This window comes from Sphaeramia orbicularis, chromosome 22 (genome assembly GCF_902148855.1).
Source record: "Sphaeramia orbicularis chromosome 22, fSphaOr1.1, whole genome shotgun sequence".
Classification (NCBI taxonomy): Eukaryota; Metazoa; Chordata; class Actinopteri; order Kurtiformes; family Apogonidae; genus Sphaeramia; species Sphaeramia orbicularis.
This window is the reverse complement of record NC_043978.1, coordinates 36,485,470-36,511,963: the sequence shown is the minus strand read 5'-3', so window position 1 is coordinate 36,511,963 and position 26,494 is coordinate 36,485,470. Positions and strand designations below refer to the sequence as shown.

The following is a 26,494-nucleotide window of genomic DNA, read 5'->3' as shown; positions in this document are numbered from 1 at the left end:
TTTTTGCTTCAGACTGCCTCCATTAAGGCACATGAGAAGGTGATGGCACTCCAGATTCACAAACATAAACAGTTTTAATGTCAAAAAGTTCAATATCGTAGCTTTCAATGTAGTTTTTTGTGTTAAAAGAAGCGCATCATTCTCCAGTGATCCACCCAACAAAGCTATGACAGCGTACTGATGAGTCCTTAAGGATCCACTATTAGAGTTTCTGCTTGTACCTCCAGCGGTCACATCTCAAAGTGACGGTACATGCCCTCTACGTAGCTCAAGACCCTTTGCCAGTCAGGACCACCTGCTCTCAGCATCTCCTCCACCGTCTGTCACAGCAATTAAAAAAAAAAAGATTATTTCCGTGCAGTAAAGAAAATAAATCAATAAAAATCAACTATGTGTGTGTTCAATATGTGAAGGGCAGGCTTACCAGAGATTGTGCAATCCCAACACTGTCTCCTGTTTTGAATGCAAGACTGAGGTTCTCTCTCTAAAAAGAAAAGAACGATCGATAAGCGGAGCACTATAAATCATTTGGTCCCCTCCAGTGCACAGGCGCCACACGCAGATAATACCTTGTTCTCGGGACAAAGGGTGCTGTAAGGGATGTGAGAGGGGAGGTAGGTGTGGTACACAGCGCAGAAGGCGAGACCATCGGCCCAGCTGCTGCTGAAGTTGGTTATGTCGATATTCTGATAAAAGGGGGAGACAGAAGGGAGACGGTGAACATGGGCTGCAGTCCTTCAAGCTGAAACGGACATTGAGCCTCGATTACATGGCCGTAAAAATCTGATAAGTGGGAGTAAGCAGATAATTGTAATAATCGGATACGACACGTTTACATGCACTTCAGATATGCAATAATAGAAAAATCCCAGTTTAGTTGTTTCAGTCCATTATTGGATGGTGCTTCTATGAAACTGGGTTCATTTTGGTACCTGGCACTTTCCAGCTTTTTAGATCCAATAATAAGAGAACTTTAGACATATTTCCCCCTAATGATGACTTCAGATAAATGCAAAAAAAGTATACTCTTGCTCTGAGCCATACCAAAATTAATACGTTTTTGATAAAATATTGGCGCCAAAAATAGGACCAAAATTGGGACAGGAAAAGCTACCTAGGTGTCAGTGCATTTGATCTGGAAAACAGGGCTTGAAATGGTTTTATATAGACTATAAATAAAGACACTGTGTTAAATTTGAAGATCCTAGTGGTTTTTGTAATCCAGACATGTGGGTTTTTCCTGAATCTCAGTCTCATTCCAGGTTTTGTGTGTAACCCATTGTGTCCTCTGGCGTTACATGCGGAATCTGCCAATTTAAACACAAATAAATTGTGAATGATTTTGCAACAGCGGTCATTTTTGTCAAACAGTCTGCCTTGCATAATTAATTCAATTCCCAAAATGTAACTGTGAGAGAAAAAAAAAAGATATTTGAAAAACAGTAGCACATAATTTTCGTGTCCTTTTTACCATGTTACATGTATTTCAAATAATATAAAAATGTGTTTTATCTGAAAAATAGTTTCTCTTTTATCTCAGTAAGTATTTATTTTTAAAATCGACCCAAAGTGCTTCCAAACTTGCTTCAAAACATTTGTCTACATCTAGTTTGAATTTTTAGCCCTATGTCCTGTTTTTAGGCACTAGTTACATAGAAGCACCCAGATTTCTTTCATTCGTACATACAAAGTTACGACAGACTCAAACTTCTTATTACTGAGCCTGAAATTAATTAATTAATTACTGAGAACATGTAAATCTCTGATTATTATCCGATTTCTGGAGTTCTCTGATTGTTCAAGTGATCATGTAAACAACATAATCTGCATAATTTGATTATGATAAATTGGATTAACACACCTGGATTTCTCAGACGTCTTCATGCATATATATCCGTTAATTTGATTTATTTCATTCTTTTACATCTGCACAGGTGTAAAATTAAAAAAAAAAAAAAAAAAGAAATCGCAGAAAATGGAAGTGACAGTCAAAAGTGAGGAAAAAAATTACAGGAAGTTTGAGTCTATCATTTCTACATATGTCCGTACCTTGAAAGAAATACAATAATAGACTGAAATGTCTAGGGTTTTTCCATTATTGCGTGTAAATGCGTCTGATCCAATTATTACAATTATCTGATTGCTCCTAATTTTCAGAGTTTTGTGGCTCATTTTTTTTCTTTGGCCATTATGGTACTTTATTTTATTTTATTTTTTTTAACACAGGCGCAGATATAAAAGAACAAAATAAATCTGCTTAATGGGCATACATGCATGAAGACGAGTGTTGGGGGAGAAATCCAGGCATGTTAATCCAACTTCTCATAATCAGATAAGTGTTGTTACCTGATAAAACATTTCAGATTAGACTCTTATAGAAATCAGATAATCATCGGAGTTCGACTGTATATGTAAATGGATTAAGTGCTAGAGGTGAGTCACAATAGATTTATTTCATTTGCTTTTTTCAGCCATAACATACATTTCTAAGCAAAAATATAAAATAGTAAGACTCAAAAATACACACAAAAGGTCACTTTGCAATGAATTATCAACAATAAGAGACATGTTGACTGATTCATCTCCTTCACCTTATAGCCTTGTGTTCGGTTTTGACACCAGCGGAGCAGTGAGTTTCTCTTAGAGCCTCCATGGCGACGCAGCAGCAGGTTGAAACCATCCTGGGACCTGACAACAGCGATACAAAAGCAGCCGAGGGCCCCACACTGCATGAGTTAATGTTACGACTTCATAGTATTATCCCACGTACTGACTCAGAGTATGTGAGAAAACAAATTTCATCTACTGCTGATTTAGGTTAAGACAGATGTTTGAGCCCCAGTGCTGGACAGTAATCAGACAAACACACCTACATTAAAAAAAACAAACAAACAGATAATACAGTATTTGTGTGTGTGTGTGTGTGTGTGTGTGTGTATGTGTGTGTGTGTGTGTGTGTGTACTTACTTTGTGGGAGGCAGCTCAGTGAGGGCAGAGTTGTACTTATTTAGCGATTCCTCACGTTTTCCTGCAAAGAAAAGCCATCGTACAGTAACATCACCTCATTTTTTCTTTACATTTTGGAAATATTATCAATCAATCAATCTTTATTTATATAACACTTTTCATACAGTGAAATGTAGCAAAAAGTGCTTTACATATAAAAATCAGTACACACACACACACACACCCCACCACCCATGCACCCAGTGTCAGTACGCGTAGATAACAGTAAAACAAAAAGAAATAGTTAAAGAATTTTTTTTAAAAAAGCCATTATATCCTCCTGAGACCCAGGTTGATGACATATTTTGCAGAAAATGTAATTTTTTTCTTCAGTTTTCTCTATTCTGATATAATAACATTTGAATTTACTGTAAGCTTTTATGAACATCTACATGATCAGTAAATTACAGGGTGGGGAAGCAAAATTTACAATATTTTGAGGCAGGGATTGAAAGACAGTGTATGACCAATTAGTTTATTGAAAGTCATGAGAATTTATTTGCCACAAGAAAATTTACATAATAGAAAATGTTTTTATTCTATGTGTCCTCCTTCTTTCTCAATAACTGCCTTCACACGCTTCCTGAAACTTGCGCAAGTGTTCCTCAAATATTCGGGTGACAACTTCTCCCATTCTTCTTTAATAGTATCTTCCAGACTTTCTTGTAATAGTTTTGCTCATAGTCGTTCTCTTCTTTCCATTATAAACAGTCTTTATGGACACTCCAACTATTTTTGAAATCTCCTTTGGTGTGACGAGTGCATTCAGCAAATCACACACTCTTTGACGTTTGCTTTCCTGATTACTCATATGGGCAAAAGTTTCTGAAAAGGTATGGATAATAGTGTTAGGTATGATTATGACATCAATATATGTTTGGTTTCAAAACAACTGACGTAGTGCCTGCTGAGAAAAAACAACTAAATGTTCATTGTAAATTTTGCTTCCCCACCCTGTAGGTACAAGAAAATACCTGATTTTCATAGAAAAATACTGAAGGTAACATAACAAACAGAAATAAATCAACTGGGAAAGGTTAAAGGTAGGAAAAAAAAAGTCCATCGCAGAGAATATGCCATTAAATAAATAAATAAAGTATCTGGAAAAAAGGCCGGTTCCAATCAAAGTAATTATTTAATGTAGAAAAAGCCAAAACTTTTACTTTTCTGGGTCTCAGGAGGATATACGACTGTCCCAGGAAGTGTTTTCTGAAATAAAAATAAGAAGAAAACTCAAACTATAAACACAGTAAAGTCTGTTGTACATACACTCACACATACCTGTGTCAGTGCTTGATTTTCCATCCTGCCAATCCAGGCTTCGTCGAACTTTTAGCTGCACCGTGTTCTTAAAAGCAAGAAAAAAACATGACAAAAATAGTCACACACAAGATACAAAGAAAACCTCTGACCGAGTATACATGTGATTCCATCTTGATAACAGACCGACTCTTATGGAAGATCTTCCTGATATGAACCCACTTATGTTCAGGTATCTCACCTTGTTTGCAGATCCAGCTGTTGTGGAAGTATTGGACTGGGATGTTCTGTTCTGTGCAGGAGGGAAGTCGGAGGATGCAGGTAATCTGGACAGACTCCTGAAGTGGAACAGGGAAATGTTAGGACAAGCCTGGAAATCCACTCACACTTGTTTTGGCCCTGGAATCAAACTAACAAACTGTCCTGTGTTGTGCCGAATTCTACTCCATGTCAAAAACTGCATCCCCAGCCGCGGGTGATGTAGTTTTCAGCAGTATCTGTTTTTATTGTTATATATTTTGTGCATTGTGTATCTAAGATTTAACTTTTGAAAATTTTATATACTTACAGTTTGTATAGTCTTTAATATTAAACAGATAAAGAACAAAACTTTTTTTTTTGCTTCTTGTTTTTTTTTTTTTTTATTTCTGGTGATTTCTAGTTTCTTGTTGTGATGAAATAAAAAAAAGAAACATAACTGCAATATCTTACAATTTTATTATTACACTGAACAAAAATATAAATGCCACACTTTTGTTTTTGCTCCCATTTTTCATGAGCTGAACTCAAAGATCTAAAACTTTTTCTGTATGCACATAAGGTTTATTTCTCTCAAATATTGTTCACAAATCTGTTTAAATTTGTTAGTGAACACTTCTCCTTTGCTGAGATAATCCATCCACCTCACAGGTGTGGCCTATCAAGATGCTGATTAGACACACCTGTGCAATAATGCACAGGTGTGCCTTAGGCTGGCCACAATAAAAAGCCACTCTAAAATTTGCAGTTTTATCACACAGCACAATACCACAGATGTCACAAGTTTTGAGGGAATATGCAATTGGCATGCTGACTTCAGGAATGTCCAGCAGAGCTTTTGCCTGTGAATTGAATGTTCATTTCTCTACCATAAGCCATCTCCAAAGGTGTTTCAGAGAATTCATGAAGAAGACTGTGTGAGGAAAATGGTGGTCACACCAAATACTGACTGGTTTTCTGACCCCCCTGAACCACCCAATACAGTAAAACTGCACATTTTAGAGTGGCCTTTTATTGTGGCCAGCCTAAGTCACACCTGTGCAATAATCCTGCTGTCTAATCAGCATCTTGATATGCCACACCTGTGAGGTGGATGGATTATCTCAGCAAAGGACAAAGGAGAAGTGCTCACTAACAGATTTAGACAAATTTATGAACAATATTTGAGAGAAATAGGCCTTTTGTGTACATAGAAAAAGTTTTAGATTGTTGAGTTCAGCTCATGAAAAATGGGAGCAAAAACAAAAGTTTGGCATTTATATTTTGTTCAGTGTACTTTATTGCTACACAGTTATGATGGTGTTAAGAGGTTGAATAATTCACAATTAATTTCATACCCTACAGTCAGAATGGAGAAAAATTAACCAGTCAGGGTGAGCAGGGTGCATTTCTCAGTAAGTTGTGACAGGGTGAATTTGGTGCACATTGTCCTCTTCATGGCTGACTTAGGAAGGGAGAGCAGATTTTGGAAGGGAGTAGAATTAGGCACAACATCCAGTAGTGACACTGTGAAACTCCAGAACTGATGGCGACACTCGACTAATACACAGAAAACACCTCAGTGATGTGTTGCAGGAATGCGACTTGTTTCTTTATATTTTGTGAAACCACAGTATGGTCCAATGTGTCATACTACAGATAAATATGGAAGGGGGTCATACCTCGACCTTTCTGTGGTTACTGTCCTTCGTGACTCACTGGATCTGCCCTCCTGTCCGTTCCTTTCCTCATTGGTGACATTTTTAAGGTAACGTTGCGTCACACCTTTAGAGTGCGTCCTGGCCTCCTCGCTGACATTAGTCATTGCTTCAATCTGACCCCCACTTTCCTTCCTTTCACATCCCAGCCTGTACAGAACTCCCTCCCGGCCTCTGTGCATCTCCTGTTTGTTGTCAGAGCTGTTTGTCGGTTCACCGCTGGGTTTATCTGATTTCTGATTGGGGTCATGGGGGTCAGTTTTGCCCTGAGTCAGAGTGAGCGTGGCCAGGGTCTGCCTGCTTTCCCTCAGCTCCCCCCTCAGGGTGACCAGCTGCATGTCCGCCTCCTTCTGTCTCTGCTGGGCGGCGGCCAGTTCCCTCTCCACGTCCTTATGGGCCGTTCGCAACGCCGTCAGCTCCTCCTCGGCCTCGGCTCGGAGACGATCCGCCACTGACACCGCCACCTGGAGGTCAGACTGGAACTGCAACCATTCCCCACGCTCCGTCTGGAAAAGGAATTAACAGGGTATTTCTCTTTATGAACTGTAGTCTCTTAAAAGGAGTGATATTTTGCTTTTTTAAATGGAATTGTGCATTTTAAAACTTTTCCCTGTGGTCTACATAAACTGTAAATGCTATGCTTGGGTTTGAATTCTTCATTAATTCAACTCCACGGGTCCATCTTCAACCCTTTTTCTGACTGATGACACCAGAAAGGTCATTTTGAGCGCTGGCCCTTTAAATACACATGAGCCACTTCAGGCCCCGCCCCCTCCAGGCTGTTGGCTGCGCTACTCTGTCCTGTTCAACCAACAACTGAACATTTTAGGTAATCGGCTCAAACTTTGGACATATTTTCAGGTTTTACTACAACCGCTGCTACTGACAAACAATTATGGCATACTTGGAGAAATGTTCGTCCGAAATCTTGACCTTATATGTGCAGATTTTGTGACATAACTAGTTAAAGACGTAACAAATTATGCAGGAATTGAAATGGGTTGCAGAAATCCACTCGATTTTTGCCGTAATGAATAAAGATAGCTTTGCAGCACCTGGAGAGTTCAAATTCAAACTTTTGGAACTATTAGGATCCAAATACACAAATAAATGAATCAAGACTAAGAAAAGTGGGTTTAGCAAAATATGACCCCTTTAAGCCCAGTTGCCCCCAGTTCCATCTATATTGCCATGGCAATGGTCTGCAATGCTTGTAGCAATATACATATTCTACACATCCACATAACCAGAAGAACATCGGCTAAATGCTCAACAAAACCAATTGTTGAACAACAGAACACAACCAAACAACAACCACTTAAATGAACAAATATCTAAAACAAGCTAACTGTCATGAATAATTTCATAAAACAGACCCATGTGACAAACTTTGCCCCACTATGCTAACACTAAGCACATCCAACAGTACAACTATTATTATTTCTCTACTGCTAAAAGACATTGAAAAAGACCAAAAAAAATGTTGCATTATAAAGCCATGATCCAGAATTTGGTCTTATCTTTGTTGTTTTCCAATAATAACTTGGTTTATATGAATGAAGCTTCTGCTATTAGTTAATACATTGCTTTATCTTATACTGAAATGGTTCTGACTGGAAACAAAGGACCCACAGTTTAACAGGTTAAATGACACAAGGTGCTATATTTTAACACCAGTAACTTATATAATTGTTTTAATAATTTCAAATTGGCAAGTATACAACTTGCAAGTAAGATATAAATACTTTAAACCATCATTTTGTTGGATGCAAAGTGTGTGGTTAAGACTCACAGACCTAAACGGCCACCAAAGACCGAAAGCATCTCCAGATTGAAAATATTTAAGAACTTCTGAAGCAGTAATTCTATCAATGCATTGAAATAATTCAGGTAAAATCCCAGTTTTCAGCTTTTTACTGGCATCAGACATGACTGTATTAGATGTTCAGAGGCTCCGTAGTGAACTTGGAAACACCGCCATCTCCTGTAAGGGCGAAGACACACCAACCTGACTACTGATCGTCGCCAGACAAGGTAGTCTGACTGATTGGTCGGCTGTCATCTCCCTGACACAGTCAAAAAAGTGTGAAGAACACACCAAATCGACCACCAACTTGAGCGTACATTCTCCACTTGTGCTAGATGTAAAACCGGAGATGACGGAACATCTTTCTAGACGAAAGCACAGAGCTCGCTGTTGTCAGTCATTATTGTCAGCAGAGAGAAGTCAAGAAGAGTTGTTGTTGTACTTGTTGAATGGATGGGTAGTCATAAGAAGATACTGGCATTGTCAGCTCTCAGGCTTCTTCTTGTGGAAGAACAAAGGCGAAAACTGCGGAGAAATCGCACTATGCTAACAATGCTAACAGTGTTCACATCATGGAATGAATGAAGTCCATAGTCAACACTGACTGACACTCATTCAGATACGATATGAGCAGTGAATGGCCTATTATAGAAGACAATAATAGTGTGAAGGACCTTGGCATAGCTGGATTCACATGGAAACTTCTCCTTCACTGATACACTAGTCAAGGGCTATCCCTCAACCAATCAGATTGGCCCGACTGAACAACTGGTAGTGGCCGATTACACATGTTGAATCGGCCAAAAAGACAATGGTCGATCGCACAGAACAAACCAAACAGATTCATGTCACCGACCTCGCCAGACTGCCCGACGACACCCGACCGCCGAAAATCGGGTCGGTGGGTCTTCACCTTTACACTGATTCATCAGTAAGACTCATGTAGTTTAACAAATGAGAGTGTTTGGAGACGCTTGTTTTTAGGTTCAGTTAATGCAGAAAATGCTATTTTTTCCTCAGTTATTGTGACATAATAATTGAATTTACTGTGAGCTTTAATCTAACATCTACAAGATCAGTTAATTAAATACAAGAAAGTACCCGATTCTCACTGAAAAATACTGAAGATAAAATGATAAACAGAAATAAATCATCTAGGAAAGGTTAAATGTAGAGAAAGTGTAATTTAATTAACCACAAAACAAAATTCTCTGTAAGGGTTAAGAGAGGCTTTTTAATGCAATAGGACTGGCATTGCCATGGTAACACAGACATTTGACTGAAAGACTTAGCATTTATTGGCAAGATGTAGCACTAAACTTTTTTGTTTTTTTAATGGATTTACAAATATTGACTGCAAGAATTAATATATGATATATTAGAACCAAAAACAATTTTCACTTAATAATGTGTATTAGGTAAAACAGTTGGTGTGTAAGTTTTACTCTTTTGTGTAGTAACACTGCTGTGATCAAAACGTGTTTATTCTATTTCGGAAAAAACGCTCATGAGCCTATTTCTGAACAACTGCATTATAATTTAATGACCTGGGGAAGACATGAGTCCTTAGATGACACCATAAGAAAACCACTGAGCAGGTGTATTACAATAAACTATGAAAAATGTGCAATATTGTCAACAATTTTGGACTTTTTCATGCAATGGAGAGAAATAATTAGAACAGTTCAATAGTGGCTACATATACCGTCACCTACATCTATCCTCATGTTTGACAAGGACTTCCAAAATCTGCATTTACCTTCTACGTCATAGATTTTATATCAGCTGCTAGTGATCCTTCATCATTAGAAAACTCAAATTAGAGCTGAATATGAGGAACAGGTTAACCCTATGGCACAGAATGCGACACTTTAATAGATGGTACCTGTATTAATAATATATGTCATATTTACAGGTCAGGAGAGACTTTTTGTTATTGTTAAGAGAAGAAAATGTGTTATAAGAGACAAACACTGGTGCGATAATGTTTGTCCTACTGATGTTTTGTCTAATTTATTTATGACAAGCACTAACGAATCTGAAGCAAAGACCCTATTATCTGGAAGGAAGTATAAGTTATTATGATGGATTTTTATTATTTTTACACTTTGTGCCCATTCTGATAACATAATATATATAAGGTGGTGACAAATTCCATGTTTTATAAGTCTTGCATATGACAGTGTCAAAATGGCTCCGCAGCGCCCCCTAAAGGTGACTGCTTCCTGCTAATTTCACCAATCCACATTGAACTTGGTGCATCTACAGCATTGGATCTGATGCAAATGTTACATGTTTGATAAAAATTTTAAGTCCTCAAACATTGTAAGTGTGGTGTCATGATGCATTTAGGCGTTTTCACCATGAAACAGGAAGTTGTTGTAACTTGGAAGTTGGATTAGTCAATCTTCACTAGATCCCACATGCTTGAACACACATCATCATGACTGTGAGCTGGATACATTTCCCTTAAGGGATGAATAATAGGTGTTGTTCATTCTCATTAGTCATACAGTATTTGACTGCACTGGAATTTTCATAATCTATTCTGCATTATGCTATATTTATAATGATTATCAGTTGTTTTTTTTATTTCTGTGTCGTATTTGTTTTATATGCTGGGGTGCCGATAAGGGGGGGGTAAACATGACAAATTCATGGGGCCCAGCATTTGTGGGGGGGCCCATAGAGCAGTGGATACAGGGTAGAAGTTGTGAAAAAAGAAGTTGTGAAGATCCGCAGTATAAGTGAGGCATAGAAGTTGGACGTTGTTTAAAGCATGGTAAGTTTCATTTCATTTAAGTGGCGTTATTTATGGAATGCACCATCGCCTACCCCCACCCCCCCACCCACTCCTGCTCCCCTGTTTATATGTATAAGGTTTTATATGTTTATAGGAATAGGGATTATGCTAATGAATGCCACTGAAATTGTTAATGTTAATATAAAAAAGTGAATGTAGTCTTATTAATCCTTCAAAAACCTATAAAAAGTTGAATGACAAATAGTGGATATTACAGCAAAAGAAAATGGATAGATATAATTATCAGTCATTTTATGTCTTAAAATATGTCTATATGTTGTGATCCTTGACATTCTGGTTTTATTTTGTGATCTAAAATCCAGATCAGGCTTGATTTCCTTACAGCTGCCCTATATCTGAAGTAATCCCTAGTTCATACAGATGTAAAGATTTTGTTTCAAAGTATACATTAAACAGTAATCTTTTCAGCAGACACACTGATTGCCACTGTTTCTCATTCAATCTAAATAGCCATTATTCTCTTAAACATTTTCTACATTAAATCCATAGAAAGAATAAAAACTTGTATTTTTCAATCCAACTTGTATCCGTCTGCCAAAAACAAACCCTCAGCAGATAGTTACTGTAATAAAATAACAATCAAATACCCTTTTGGAGCCCATTAGGGGACTCCCAAGTTAAACTGAATCGAGTGGCAAGCCTCAGCAAGTACAAAAGAGTGGAGCTGCCAAGTCAACTCTAATGTGGCATAACTGAATATTATGCCAAAAGGTTTTGCTTTGAGTTATATAAAATAAAAACAGCCTACTACTGTTTTGAAATCACTCTGTTTTTTTAATGACAGAAACCCAAAACTGTCCCTCAAGGATATCCACCGAGTCTGGACACAGCCAGAAAAAAATAGTTTCAGCACAAACTTGGTCCAAGGATGTATAATGTAACTGGTCTGTGTCACCACAGCTACTTCTTAATAACTGTTTTTCTTGTCATCCTCTGTCATTCATTAGACTTAAAACAGAAAGAGTTCAGAAAGTTTCCACTTTCGGTTCAACAATTCTTGCCTCTAACATGCACAAACACCGCCTTGTGGATACGGTATGCAGACATTAAGAGAGGCCCTCAAAACCAATGAAGCCAAAAGGTAAACGATACCAGATTATTAAAATAAGTTTAGCAACTGTCAATGTAAAAAAAAAAAAAAAAAAAAAAAAAGAAGCAACGGAGTGAAAGGAGGAAAAAGAAAAAGGAGGGGTGATAAAGGATTGTAGAACCAGGCGCTGATCTACAGGAGGCTGTGGACTGACTGTGCTGCAGTGTAAACTAAGAGAGATGAGAGTGTGTGTGAGTGGAGGGGTTGGGAAGGATGGTAATTAGATGAAGAATGGATATGGGATGTGGAGGAGGAGGAGGTATCTGAGCCAAGACGCTCCCTCATCTGACCAGTGACTTAAGCCACAGCTGGACCTGATTACACTGGATACACACACACACGCACACACGCACACACACACACACACACACACATACATATCATATTCCTTTTTTCGCTCCCACAAAAACACCTCCCTTATTCTTTTACCTCACCACCAAACCACACTGTTCCCTTCTCTCACACACTTGTCTCAGGGTAAGTTATAGAACACGTTCTCTCCAGCAGAATGTGTCAAATACACATTAGCCATGTTTGGAGAAGTTCTATATTAACCCATAAAGACCCAGTGCTACTTTGGTGTCAATTCCCACATTAACTTTTAACTTTTGTCTCTATTTAACCTTTCTTAAGTGATTTATCAGTATTTATTATAATCACAATAATATAATTATCCTTTGTATTTAGCATTTTTTTTTCCTGTGTAAATTAGGTATTTTCCTAAAATTTAGTCCATTGATCATTAAAGCTCAGAGACAATTCAAAGGTTATTAAATCAAAAACAGAGAAAACGGAAGAAAAGGTGACTTTTTCAGTAAAATATGTCAGTAACTGAACATAAAACCAAATGTGTCCATCTCCTGTCATTTGCCGAACCCCATGGGTTTTACTGGTGAATCAGTGTTGTAGATGACAGAGCCTCTAAACGTCCAAATGGTTCATATCTGATGGCCATGAAAAGATGACAAACTGTATTTTACACCAATTATGTACTTGTATTGATAAAATTAGTGGATCAACAGTTATTAAACAGTTTATGTCAGTAGATGCTTTTGGTGGCCGGTGGATGTTTGTGTGTTTAGGGGTTAAGCAATACTAAACACCCACTCTGACTGTAAGGATCCTGTCTTCACTCAGTCTTTGTTATCTGGATGTGGACACTTCAACTGGAGCTTGTCTGTTTAAGAAAACAGGAAGGGCCTCCTCAGTTCACAGTCAGATAAAGGTGCGGATTGTCAATCTTAAAACACATACACAAAGGCAGTCCCTCAAGAGCTGACCCAGTGCCCCACTCTAGGACCAGATGTGATATCCATGCTGCATTCAGGGACGCATTCACACAAAAATACACGTGTCCATTCTCTTGACACGCATCAGATTTCCTGACAATTCCTGGAAAGATTCCAGCACACTGCGAAATTGTGTTTTTGTGTGTTCCAAACATCTGTCCCTGGTTCGCCTCCACACCCAGTCTTTCTAACACATACTTGGGGAAACATCCCAAATCTGTAATGAGTCCTCTCTCCAGCTTTCCACAGCCTGTAGTGTCAGCTCAGAAAATGGTTGAATAGTGTCTTACACCTATTAAGGGATAATTTCTGTCCCTCTGCAGCAGTCACACACATGTGCAAAGTGGCCCTGATGCCCCCCAACTGGCACATGAAAATAACTTCGAGGAGCAGCACAGTTTCAAATACAAACAGCCATAAAAGGAGAGGTCCCAAATGACTGCCATTCACACTGCATTACAAATAAGGCACAGCACACCCATTTATCATCACAACCCCTTTGTCCAGTACGCCCCTGTGGGTCCTGGATACATGTCTTCTTGAGTCAATTCACTGTATCAAAAAGAAAGAGAAAAACCAAGAGATTCCTGGAATTTACCAGCACCGTCCACCTGGAACTGATTCCAAAACAGGCCTTTGTGATCGACTAAATCTCCAGGAGGGAACCAAATCTAACCACACACACACACACACACACACACACACACACACACACACACACACACACACACACACACACACACACACACACACACACACACACACACACACACACACACACACACACACACACACACCAGCTATTCAGCCATGAATGGAGAGTTTTCATTGTTGTTGGTTAAGACAAATTGAAGACTGGTGGTGCCCATAAGCACAGACAGATGGTACTCTAGATAACATTCTTAGTAGTTAATTAAATGCTGGATAACCATGTATAACTTATTTTAACTACATTTAAAACACATTATTGCTGTTGGAAGCACAGAGCAAGTTGGGAATACAGTGGAAAGTGCATATACAACCCAATGAATGGTTAGAGGGACTTTGCTGACAGAATGTGACTGGATGAATAATGGCTTTTTAAATGACACAGAGGACGGAAATGAGCTTAGAAACCAGGACAGCAGGTCTAAAGAAGAAGAAGAAGAACAAGGAAGGGGGGGGGGGGGGGGAAGCAAAATAGATGATGGGTGAAGTGAGAGGGGAGAGTATAGCAGCAAAAGTTGTGGGGTAATTGTTTGAGTTGAGGTCAGCAGGAAGAATGAGGGAATGAAGAAAAGGCAAAGAGGCACAGTGGGGGAAAGGAGGAGGCTACCTCCAAAGCTACAAGCAACCGCACTGGCCAGTACTTCCAATGCAGCTGTACACGTCTGAGAGTCTTCTGTTTCACGTGCACCACACATACAAAAACACAAGGCCAGTCAGTCAGTCAGTCAGTCAGTCCTAGCAGCAGCACCCCCCCCCCCCCCCCCCCCCCCCCCCCCGCCCTCTCTCCACCTCACCACACAGCTCAAAACAAAACAAGTCTTGTGTCCCGAACAGCCGAATGTGAACCCCCTCCTCCGCATTTCACTCCCCTTCTCCTGCTCTCCACAAAAAGGCTCACGGGACGGCCGAGCAGACAGAGCGGGTTCATAAAGCAGGGGGCTTTGCTAGCTTATATTGCTCTGCTGAGGGCCCGTATAAACACAGTGTTGGATTGCCCTGTTTTCAAATACACGGTTACCCTCTGGATACTACACCACAGTCTCTCTGAGGTTTCTCTGGCCTGTGTACGGATTATACCTCCAGGAGAGATGTGGGAAAGTGGAAGAAAGAGTGGAGGGGATGAGGGTAATGAAGATGGCGGGTAGGGGAGAGTCACAACACAACAGTCATGAGTGTCAGATTAGCACCTAATCGGACCAAAACATTTGTACAAATACACAAAATAGAAATAAGTAGCACAGAGTTGTTGGGTTTTTTTTTTTCATATAGAATCATTACATCCATTTAAAATTTCAGTGTGTATTAGTGCAACTAATTCCCCCTCCCCTGTTCTAAAAAAGGTGCAAGTGTTTATTTAATAACTCTATTCCATGCTCAAATATTATAAATGACAGTAATAGTAGATGCCATCGACTACAAAACAGACAAAATAGACAAAAAACACACCTTCTCTTTCAGTAGATACATAGATTCCATTCTGAAGTAAAGAAACACAACTTTGGAAGTGATTATACACTATTAAAATCATGATTATGAATATTACATTTTGTTCCTCCAGTTAGATTGCTCTACATTTTACACACTGAGACTTCAATTATCAAAAAAAAAAAAAAAAAGATTGTCAGGGGGAAGAATAGAGTAGAAGAATAGATGGAGGGGAGGGGACACACTGCAGGTCATATTCCAGCTGTCATAATCTCTGCCAGATCTAGAGGAACTGGGAGCCTCCAGCTACAATCCTCATAAGGGAGGGTCAGGAATTGGAACGAACGACTAACAGGAAATTACTGCAGAATATTACCATCCTCATAAGATCATACAGTGCCTGAGTAAGAATAGTGAGGAGCACTCCTGGTTATAATGCATACTGTACTTTAGTTTTAATACTGACATACTGTATGTGTGGTGGGGACATAATAGTGGGTTGATCAAAAAGAGCTGGGTGGTTTTTAAGTACTCTCCAAGTAAAACTCACTCGATACTGTTTTTATTTAGACGTTTTCCTCCCCACTGTCGCCTTGGGCTAGCTACTGGAAGATTTGTGGGGGTTTTTTCACCATAGAGTCTTTTTACGGTTATGATCTGAATTAATCATATATTATAATTGGCAATATATCAATAAAACTGACTTAAACGAGATAAAACTGAATATAAAAGCCTGTAACAACAAATGCAACAGGTGCAGTGTTAACATTATTAGCAGAACGTAAATATAATTTGTCTACATAAGACCATAAGTAATGCTGAACTACATTGTGAGAATGCGATACAACACAAAAGTTGAGAGGTTTTCTCCCCTTTAGCCTCTCGGGAGAAACAGAGGACAGGAAGACCTCCATTAGCGGCGCTGCATCCCCCAGGGGACCGAGCGAGGCCCATTCCAAAGCCTATTGTGATAGGGGGACCGAGGGTGGGGTGTGTTATCTCCTGGATGAAAGGTTACAAGCGCTATGCTGACTCCAATACAAGTGGAGTGCTTACTTCCTGTTTACATTGCTATATTTATCTACAAGCATACGTTCTTTCTATAAAAAAAGTGTTGCTAATGAGTTAAAGATAGAACTAAAGACAAGAAAATAGCAGGGTGGGAAATGCACAGACACTGAGGATGAAAGTTGAAGGGTTTTTACTTGTTTTACTTGTTTGTGAGCATTAATATTACAGCTGGTCGATGAATCATCTTTAGTGTCACAATGAATACATCACAAAAGAAATAAAGAGAATAATAGAAGTCTGTGAATGCAGTGAGCTTGGAAATACACTCATACCATGCAAACATGTCAGATAATAGATACAAGGGCCTTGCATTCTGTTAAGCCCTTGTCTGCCTTCACTATATCATGTCAATACGGTTGAAACTGTGAGGTTAGTTTGTTTTTCACAAGGGATAATGTTACAGTAAAACTAAATGATGTTTTTGCGAATTGCAGGTTCTCATATCATGCAACCTAATAAATAGAAAGAAGAGGCAACCAGTTTAATTCACAATAATAATAAGTGGTGCCAGGCACAACAAACCCCACCCCTCGCACATATTGTAATTCATTTTGGCATCAATCTAGCTGATGTCATCATGTCTATGTGTGTGCTGATGTCAGCATATCAATTGCCTCTATACATGTGCCAAGTTTGAAGTAAATTGAAACAAAATTGATGTTTTTATAGACATGTGAAACTTCGCCCATTATAAGTAAATGGGAGAAAAAAAAGATTTGAAAAATTCATGAAAATTTTTAACTTTGACTTGCTTTTCCCAAAATGTAACGACATCTATTCTGGATCAGTGGCAATCTATAAACCCAGTTTGGTATGAATTCAACCAATAGTTTTACTGCTACAGACATTTGAAATTTTGCCCATTATAAGTACATGGGGGGAAAAAGATTTAAAATACTCATAAAAAACTGAAACTTTGACCTTTTTTCCCAAAATGTAATGACATCTATTCTGAGTCACTGGCAACCTATAAACCCAATTTGGTATGAATTCAACCCATAGTTTTGCTGCTAGAATGTTAACAATTAAACAAGCAAACCAAACCAAAAACAATACCCCTTGCCTCCCCTTCAGGGGGCAGGGTAATAATAATAATAATAATAATAATTATTATTATTATTATTATTATAATTATAATCTTACCTGCAAAGTACTTCTCAAACTTTTCACTTCTGTCAGTAGATGCTTCATCACCTCTGAGGAAAGAATATACAAATGTCAGAACGCATCACATGCATTTCAAGTACAGAAAAATGTCAAGGAAATGTCTTTGACTCCTTCGAAACAATGAAATGTTAGGCTTGTTGAGGTATGCACACAAAAATGTGCATGTGTGATACATACAGATGAGTGACATTAAAAGACAAAGGCAACATGAAGTGTCTCAGTTATGTGCTGGACAAACACATGCTGCCAGAAAGTCTGAATGATACTGAAGGGATGGAGCATCATTCTACCTCCATTCTTAGTGTTTTGATGGTGGTGGTCTCCTTAGATGGAAACATATGGTCACATGTAGCAATTCACTCATTACTTGTCCACGTTAATTTCTCTTTGGAGATTAAAAAAAAAAATCTTTATCTGTATATTACCTCATCTATGTAACATAAAATCATCTAGTGAGGACTTTAGCTTAGGAGTGATTTTGGAAAATTCTTAGAACAAAGAAGAGCCAGAAACGTTTAACTTTAATGACGAAACAGGGTTGACCCCATTGAAAAAAAAAGGTCCTGTGTGATAAAGAACAGAAAAATACTGTCAATTCACTGAATTTAGTCTCTTTTAAGACATTGTATTCAATGATGTGATTAGAAGACCCACAATCTTTGGCAAATGTTCTTAATGGAGTCTTTAATTGTAGGTTTTGATTTTACTTTAGTTTTTGACAATTTTATAAGTGCTTAAGTAGCTGTAGTTTGATTTTTATATGAGGACAATCCAAGTTATAGCTGAGCTTTTATTTAGCTTTAGTTTGAAGGGTTTTTCCAGGTATTACAAGGACAGCCTTGATTTACAGGGTTTGGACAAAATAATGGAAAAATCTTAAAAAATCAACAAAATATAATTTAATATGGTGTAGGTCCGCCTTTTGCGGCAATTACAGCCTCAATTCTCCGAGGTATTGATTCATACAACTTGTGAACTGTTTCCAAAGGAATTTTAAGCCATTCTTCAGTTAGAATACCCTCCAACTCTTTTAGAGATGATGGCGGTGGAAATCAACGTCTTACTTGAATCTCTAAAACTGACCATAAATGCTCAATAATGTTGAGGTCTGGGGACTGTGCCGGCCATACGAGATGCTCAACTTCATTAGAATGTTCCTCATGCCATTCTTCAACAATTCTAGCTGTATGGATTGGGGCATTATCATCTTGAGGTGAAGGTGTTTCCATTATTTTGTCCAACCCCTGTATATAAGCTCACAGCAGTTGGATAAAAGAGTATGTGCACAATGAAGCAAAAGTGGACATACTAAGAAAAAAAACATACCTCTGGGGATTTTCTCAGAATTTCCTCTCCAGGAGAAAACATGTGCTCAGAGGTTTTACCAACTGTCTGAATGTAAAGACCGTATGATTCACATCATCTTCATATTCATCAAATCAATCAATAAGCCTTCATACCCTATGGAAGAGACCACTCATATCGACCTGTTCCTTTCATTTGCCGCATTTCTGTGTGCACTCAATAAATCAGGAAAAGAACTGTAACGTAGGGCACACCCCTCTTACCTGTTGTGTTCATAGTCGCATCCTGATCGGCAGTGATACCCAGTGTTATCCTACTCTCCTCCAGCAGCTTCTCCAGCTCATCCCCAGCCTCCTGACCCTGCAGCAGGGACTGACTCAGACCGCTGTCCCGTTCTTTCCAGCTCTCACCCGAACATCTGCCTTCCACAGATGAGACGCTACACAGAGAAATGGGGCTTTTTGTGGGACTGAGGGCCACACTCTTCCCCTGGGAGACCGGAGTCCTGGGGCTAGAGGTCGGAGGGCCCCCATTCTTTCCCACTGTAACATGTCCTTTGATTCCTGCATTGTTTCCTGACTTTCCATGCGCTGAGTTACCTCCAGACCCAGCCGTGGAGCTGTTGGAGTTGGCAGGTGGATGAGGCCTCCATTCAGGCGGTGGTTGAGGAGAGCTCGGCGTAGAGGGAATGATACTAGCTTGTATTTTTTTCCCACTGGATATAAGGGGTGGCAACTGCGCTGGAGATGAAACTGGAGTTGCTGAAGAACGCTGAAGTGAGTTTGAGAACTGGGGGACACCAGGCCCTTCACTCTGAGGTGAAACAGGAGGAGTGTGGAAACTATCCCCATGGGCCCCTGGAGGAAAAGAACAGCTCAAGTCAGATGAAGTTGTCACAGTAAAATGGGTGTTAGGAGTATTAACCCTTAAAGACCCAGTGGTATTTTTGTGGCACTTCCCAAATGAATTTTTCTCTGTATTTAACCTTTCTTAAGCAATTTATCCCCATTTATTGTAATATTATTCTCTGTATTTCCCCACCCCCCAAATGGGAGACAAGGAGTATTGTTTTTTGTTATTTTTTTTTTGTTTGTTAACACTCCAGGGGCAAAACTATTTGTCTAATTCATACCAGATTTGGTTTATAGATTGCCAGTGACCCAGAATAGATCTCATTATATTTTAGTAACAATAGGTCAAAGTTCAATTTTTTTTATGAATTTTTAAAAATCTTTTTTTTTTCCCCCATTTATTTGTAATGGGTGAAATTTCACATGACTGTAGCAGCAAAACTATTGGTTGAATTCATACTAAATTTGGTTTACAGATTGACCCAGAATAGATGTTATTACATTTTGGGAAAAGTAGGTCAAAGTTCCAATTTTTTATGAATGTTTAAAAAATTTTTGAACTCCCATTTTGTTATAACAGGCGAGATTTCACATGTCTATAAAAACATCAATTTTGTTTCAATTTACTCCAACCTTGGCACATGCATAGAGGCAATTGATCCAAATTATATCAGCACATGCATAGATATGATGACATCAGGTGGACCAATGCCACAATAAACTACAATACGTGTGAGGGGCGGGGTTTGTTGGGCCTGGCACCACTTGTTTTGAGTGTTTTCGGTGTAAATCATCTATTTTCTTATATTAAATTAACTGATTGTGTAGATGTTCATAAAAGCTCAGCCTAAGTTCAAAGGTTATGATGTCAAAATAGAGAAAACTGAAGAAAAGGTGACTTTTTCAGTAAAATACATCATTAACTGAATATAAAAGAAGTTTCTCCATCTGTTGTCATTGATCCAACTCCATGGGTTTTACTGGTGAATCAATGTTGTAGAAGATGACGGTGTTTCCACGTTCACTATGGAGCCTCTGAACGTCCATATGGGTCACATCTGATCACCATGAAAAGACAACAAACTGCATTTTCCACTAGTTATTTACACATATTGATGGAATTAGTGGATCAACAGGTATTAAACAGTTTAGATCAGTAGATGGATTTGGTCGCCAGTGGCTGTTTGGGTCGTTATGGGTTGATGACCATTGTGACAGATTACTGATCCTACTGATGGACAATATAGCAAATCTATTGTCAGTATATGCATGAAAAATCCCACTTAATTAAAGCAGAATAAGTATTAGCAGCAAAATGTACCTTAAGTATTGAGATAAACACTGTGATTTCTACTTCTACATTTAACATCACTGGATAATTCAACAAACATCAGTATTAGGGCAGAGTGCTATTGATGGAGATGCTGGAAGCAGACATGGGTTGAACTCCTTGATATTCAGTTTAATAATAACCACAGACACTGGACACATTTGAGGACTCATCACAATATTAATGAAAGAAAAAAAAAAGAAACATAATACAAAACCTTATTTTCACTTTTGGACTTTTTCAATAATCTTGGAATTTTGACAGGAACTTTGATAATTTGAACATTTACTGAAATGAAGCCTTCTCTAAACGAAGCTGTTAACAACTCCAAGACAAAGGAAATGTGATTCAGATTGAACAATACTTTCTGTATAATGAAAGTTTGGATAAATTAGTTTTAACTGTTAAGACTTTTTATGCTGTTAATGAAGTTTTGTAAAATCTTCATCTCCATAGCTAAAACAAAACTTTTTAACTTAAGTAATGGAGGAAAAAAAGAACATTTGCCTCAGCGATTTAATAGAGTAGAAGTATGAAGTAGCATATAATGGAAATACACAAGTTAAGTATGAGTATATTAAAGTGTACTTCTGTTAAGTATGCATCACTTAAATCACAGCATAGACAGACTGAATAAACATCATTTCAGTGACAACTCATCTGGCATGTTGACACTGAAAACACCATTCAGTGAAGTGACCAAACAAGTGTGGCACTCATTGGCCATTGTCCATAAGACAGACATTCCTTTACAGATACTCATCCGCGATGTTGCTACCACACTCATTCTCCAAATTCACCGACATTCACAGGACAAATACTTCCCTTAAATAGAATGATTTGCAGCAATAGCCCACAAATATTCCCAAACTTTATAAACTATGTGAACCACTGGACATCATGTCTCCTTCTTTTCTTGTCTCCTTTCCCTTGTTTGGACAAAAACCTCACTGTTATTAAGTGATATTTTAATGATGTAAGAGTTCCAGTCAAACTCTGGCAGTTATGCACCACCTACTTTGAGGCCAAATCACTATGAAAGAATGACAGGATTGTCTAATAACTTTCTCATGCCACCCTTGCTTTTTATTTCTTCATTCCAAACCTTAATGTGCTCGTCCAACCATATACATGGGTGGCAGATTGACTGAATGAGAGAGGGAGTGTGTGTGTGTGCATCCATTAAGGTTTGTGAGTGTGTGTGTCAGATAGCATTAGGCTTCCTATGATTAATCCGCTGCCCTTGTGCTGAGCCGGGGAATTCTGCCGATTCATCACAGCTGGCCCGGCGGGGCCAGAACGAATCACACAGGGACGCGAGGAGAATGACCACTCACTGAGCAACACACAGGAGGGCTGCCAAGATTCCTGCTGCCGCTCAGAACACACACACACACACACACACTCACACACTCACACACTCACACACTCACACACTCACACACTCACACACTCACACACTCACACACTCTACTTGCCTCTGCTTTGGTTGCTTTCATTTTCTTGATTACCCCTCATCCATACATGCCTGCTCTTCCACTACTTCTCTTCTTTTGTACACACCATCCTCTAATGCTTTCATATATCAGAACCTTTACAGATTTTGCCCTTATTATTTAACCCTTTAACCCCTGATGTGTCAGCGCTGCACGTTCTGAATCTATGATTTGTTTTACGGTAATGGTTACTGCCACAGTACTGTGGCACAAAATATCGGTTTGTCTATTGTCACAGAGCCAATCAAATGCTAACATTTGTACTAGAGCCAATCATGGATACTGTTCCACGAACTCATTAGCCCCTTGTTGCCACAGTACTGAGGTGATATATGGGGTATACTTCAGTGCATTCTTTTGTGCATTTTGCTACCACAGTACTGTGGCAACTGATGGAAGAAACGACAAATTAGTGATAGTATTTAGTATAGAATAGGAATTATTGTTCTAAATACTCTATGTTGTTTTATGGTGTTCTTTGCTCTGTGCAGTCAGTGAGGCTGAAGATGGTGGGCGGAGCTAAATGTTAGATGTGGTAGTGTGATGTGTGACTTCCCAGTTCTGTGTCAGTTCAGTGTATTGAGTGCCGTGGTCCAATTTCTGCACTCTGAACATTGTCCTAGTGGCTGATTCATATCACTGTCAGATTTACTTACCAGCGTCCTTGGCGCCATGCCACTTAGTTATTTTAAATATTCATAAAAATTCACCATTCACATTGTTTCCATGTGGTTTTTGTTTTTATGGTTGGTTGCAGTGATATTATGATTTTCCTTCATTTTTTTTTACTGTGTTTTTATCGAGGTCTGACCATGTAACTGCTTTATGGAGTTCAACCAGGTGTCAAAAAGCAGCTGGACTAATTTAGAAAAGAGCCCTAAAACAAAAACTACTGGGGCAAAATTCAAATCTTTGCTGTTGTTCAGTGTGTTCCAGTTTACAGTTCATGTTCAACATGCTAAAGCTCTTATTGATGTTCATTCTGAGTGCCTTATTTAGTAAAAACCTGTCAAACTTCAATTCCTCTCTTTGTCTTTTTCTGTTATTCCACCCTGTTTTGACCTAAAACACACAGTCAAGTAAAACCACTGAAGAAAAGGAACACAAGCCCATACTTACAGCAGCTTTGATGACACAAACAAATTCACAAAAGGACATTTACCTGAAATAATTTATCAGGGGTTAAAGGGTTAAAAACCTCAAAACATGAGGGCATCAATGCTGGAAACCATGGATGGACTTTATGAACACTAAAATAGAAGAAAACATGACATCCACTGTTGTTTAGCTACTATATTACTGTTGTTCTTATTATTTATTTTTTTATTAACCCTTTCATGCACAGGCCACTATAGTGGACAGTTCTTCTCCAGCTGTTCTCTTCTATACTCATGGGTTTTGATGTTTTAGTTCCATATCAGCCAACACAGTGAACACTTACGCACCATCCCATACACTGACATTCAGACCATTACTGTAACTTTGTTTTTCTTCATAAACCTGATCTGCACTAACATGTTTAAGTGTAAATCAATTGTTATTTGTTAGACAAGAAGTTGATGTTTTTTGCATATTATCTCCATGAAGTGAGTAATTACTAGCATTAGAATATGTTAAAATGTGAGAAGACATCAGATTAGCAGCATTAAAAATGTTTTTATTTCATTGTTTTCATATCACTTTCTAATATTGGGTTTTAAACACATGTTTCTTTGCTTCAAAAATGAAATGCATGGATATTTTTGTAACTCCGTAGAAAAAAAAACTCGATCGCATTGGTTTTTTCATGCCTAAGGAGGAATAAAAACACTGAAGAAAAAAATCTCGACTAAGGTTCTCACAGTTCATGCTCTGTTGTTTAAAAAAAAGGGACAATAAGTGAAGGCACTGGAGATATACATAGGAAAATGAATGTACAGATTGTTTTGTTCTTTTCTGAAAAGAAAAGAAATATATATATAAAAAAAAACAACAACAATGTAAAATGGTATATGTGTATGTAAATGTAAAACATGTACCAAATAAAAACTTGAATTAAAAAAAAAAAAAAAAGAAATCACACTCTGCCAATCATCTGTGTGATGTAAAACAACTGGATAAAGCAGAAACACATAAAAAAACCCAAAAACAATAGACTGATCGATCATACTTAGAGACTAGATGACTAGATTTGGGGTGTGTATGTGGGTGTGTTCGGACCTACCTGTGGCTCCATGTCCACTGTCTTTGCTGGAAAAGTTGCCCATGCTGCAGTAATGGGGTCCAGGCCACTGAAGCTGGCCTGCAGGTGCTTGTTGCTTTTTCTCTCAACTCCAGACCAAAGTGGCAGTGTGGAGGTGACCTACACACACCAGGCAGGACATCCACAAAGATAATGAATGGAGTCAACACATTGACCCAAGTGGAAAATTATGTAGTGACTAAGCTCAACAAAAACTGACTTTGTCTCTGGCACAAATATAAATCAGGGTGTTCACAGAAGGAGTCTTAAGGACAGCAGTGAGATCAGCTGCAGAAAGTGGACTCTGCACTGTGACCACATGTGTCAAACAAAGCAAGTGGCATGTCAGGTTAGGTATGGATTGGAGTAAAGTGTTAACAATAGGAATGCGCAAAGGCAAACACAATCAAACAGAGGCTCATTCTGGGCAATCGACGCAAACAAAACCAGCCCTGATTACTTCACACTTTAGGCAACAGCTTCTACGGTTTAAAGATTTTTTTTTTTTTCTATTCATAAAAACTTCCAAACGCAGCCAAAAACAGGAGCTTCAATTAGTGGCACTCGTACTTTTACGCACAAACACCCAAAAGAATTTAGGGGAAATTAACTCAAGTTTTCCCTCGTGATGATAAAATAAAATGACTTTTCTCATTTAAAGAGTGATAAAAATCCGATACAAACCCTTGCAAACGGTAAACAAATCCCCAGTCCTTTTGTTCAGACTTTGGTCACCGCTTCTTCACTCCACGCTTCGCTCCTTCCACAGCTGCTCATCCAAGCGCACTGCCGCGGCGTCTCCACCGTGGGAGGGAAACACGTATTTCCGTGGAATATAGTTTAATCCAAGGAACATTTTACTATGGAAGCCCTCTTAATTGGAAAAGCACAGCCGGGTTTAATCCGCAGGGCAGAGCGAACAGAAGAAAGAAAAAAAAAAAAAAAAAAAACCCAGAACTTTCTGACAACGATGGGATAACAACAGCAGGATGCGTCCGCTAGAGGGTGCACTTAAGCTGAGGACACGGAGACCTGTTGCCTCTGGGGTGGGGGGCCTATTTTATTTAGTCCGCAGGTGTCAAACATGCGGCCAGGGGGCCAAATCCGGCCCGCCAAAGGGTCCAATCCGGCCCCTGGGATGAATTTGTGAAATGCAAAAATTACACTGAAGATATTAACAATCAAGGATGTTAAAATCATTTCAGGTCATTTCAGTCTAAAGTGGATCAGAACCAGTAAAATATTATCATAATAACCTATGAATAATGAAAACTGTAAATTTGTCTCTTTGTTTTAGTGTAAAAAAGTTAAATTACACAAAAATATTCACATTTAACGACTAGTATTTTACAAAAAATGTGAATATCTGAAATGTGAATATCATGGATGATACCACCCACCCTGCACATGGATCTTTTACCCTTCTCCCATCAGGCAGGAGACTATGGCACATCCAAGCCCGGACCACCAGACTCCAAAACAGTTTTTATCCAGAGGCAGTGAGAATGATGAACTCCTGCTGAACTTTGAGCCCAGAATGCACTTTTAAATTGGCACTTTACTGCTGTGCACTTTATAAATAATACTTTTTTTAGTTATTTATAAGTAATTTTTAGGGGGGTGTTAATGTTATTGTTATTGCTATTTTTTTATATCAGTATTTTATTATTTTTATTATTTTATCAGTAA

The 26,494-nt window shown here is 38.6% G+C and overlaps 1 protein-coding gene across 2 annotated transcripts; it reads right to left on the bottom strand.

Moving 5' to 3' along the window:
* Positions 1-25,839, bottom strand: LOC115414373 (cytospin-A). Of its 2 annotated transcripts, XM_030127695.1 has the most exons (12): positions 25,490-25,839; positions 24,788-24,925; positions 19,171-19,764; positions 17,579-17,631; positions 6,186-6,727; positions 4,508-4,604; positions 4,288-4,354; positions 2,968-3,028; positions 2,592-2,688; positions 570-686; positions 425-484; positions 1-320 (listed from the first exon to the last, which is right to left on the bottom strand). In XM_030127695.1, exons 2-12 carry the CDS (start codon positions 24,828-24,830, stop codon positions 231-233), a joined length of 1,821 nt encoding a protein of 606 aa, XP_029983555.1. In that variant the 5' UTR covers positions 24,831-24,925; positions 25,490-25,839; the 3' UTR covers positions 1-230. The 2 variants fall into 2 exon arrangements, with proteins under 2 accessions (XP_029983555.1, XP_029983556.1); XM_030127696.1 differs by lacking the exon at positions 25,490-25,839 and having other exon boundaries at positions 24,788-25,439.
* Positions 25,840-26,494: the final 655 nt, after the last annotated feature.

Coding starts and splice junctions, on each gene's coding strand:
- LOC115414373 (XM_030127695.1), bottom strand. CDS start 24,830: ATGGGCAACTTTTCCAGCAAAGACAGTGGACATGGAGCCACAG. Junction 17,632..19,170: donor TGCGACTATGAACACAACAG/GTAAGAGGGGTG, acceptor TTCTTTCCTCAG/AGGTGATGAAGCATCTACTG. Junction 2,689..2,967: donor ACTGAGCTGCCTCCCACAAA/GTAAGTACACAC, acceptor CGCTGTTGTCAG/GTCCCAGGATGGTTTCAACC.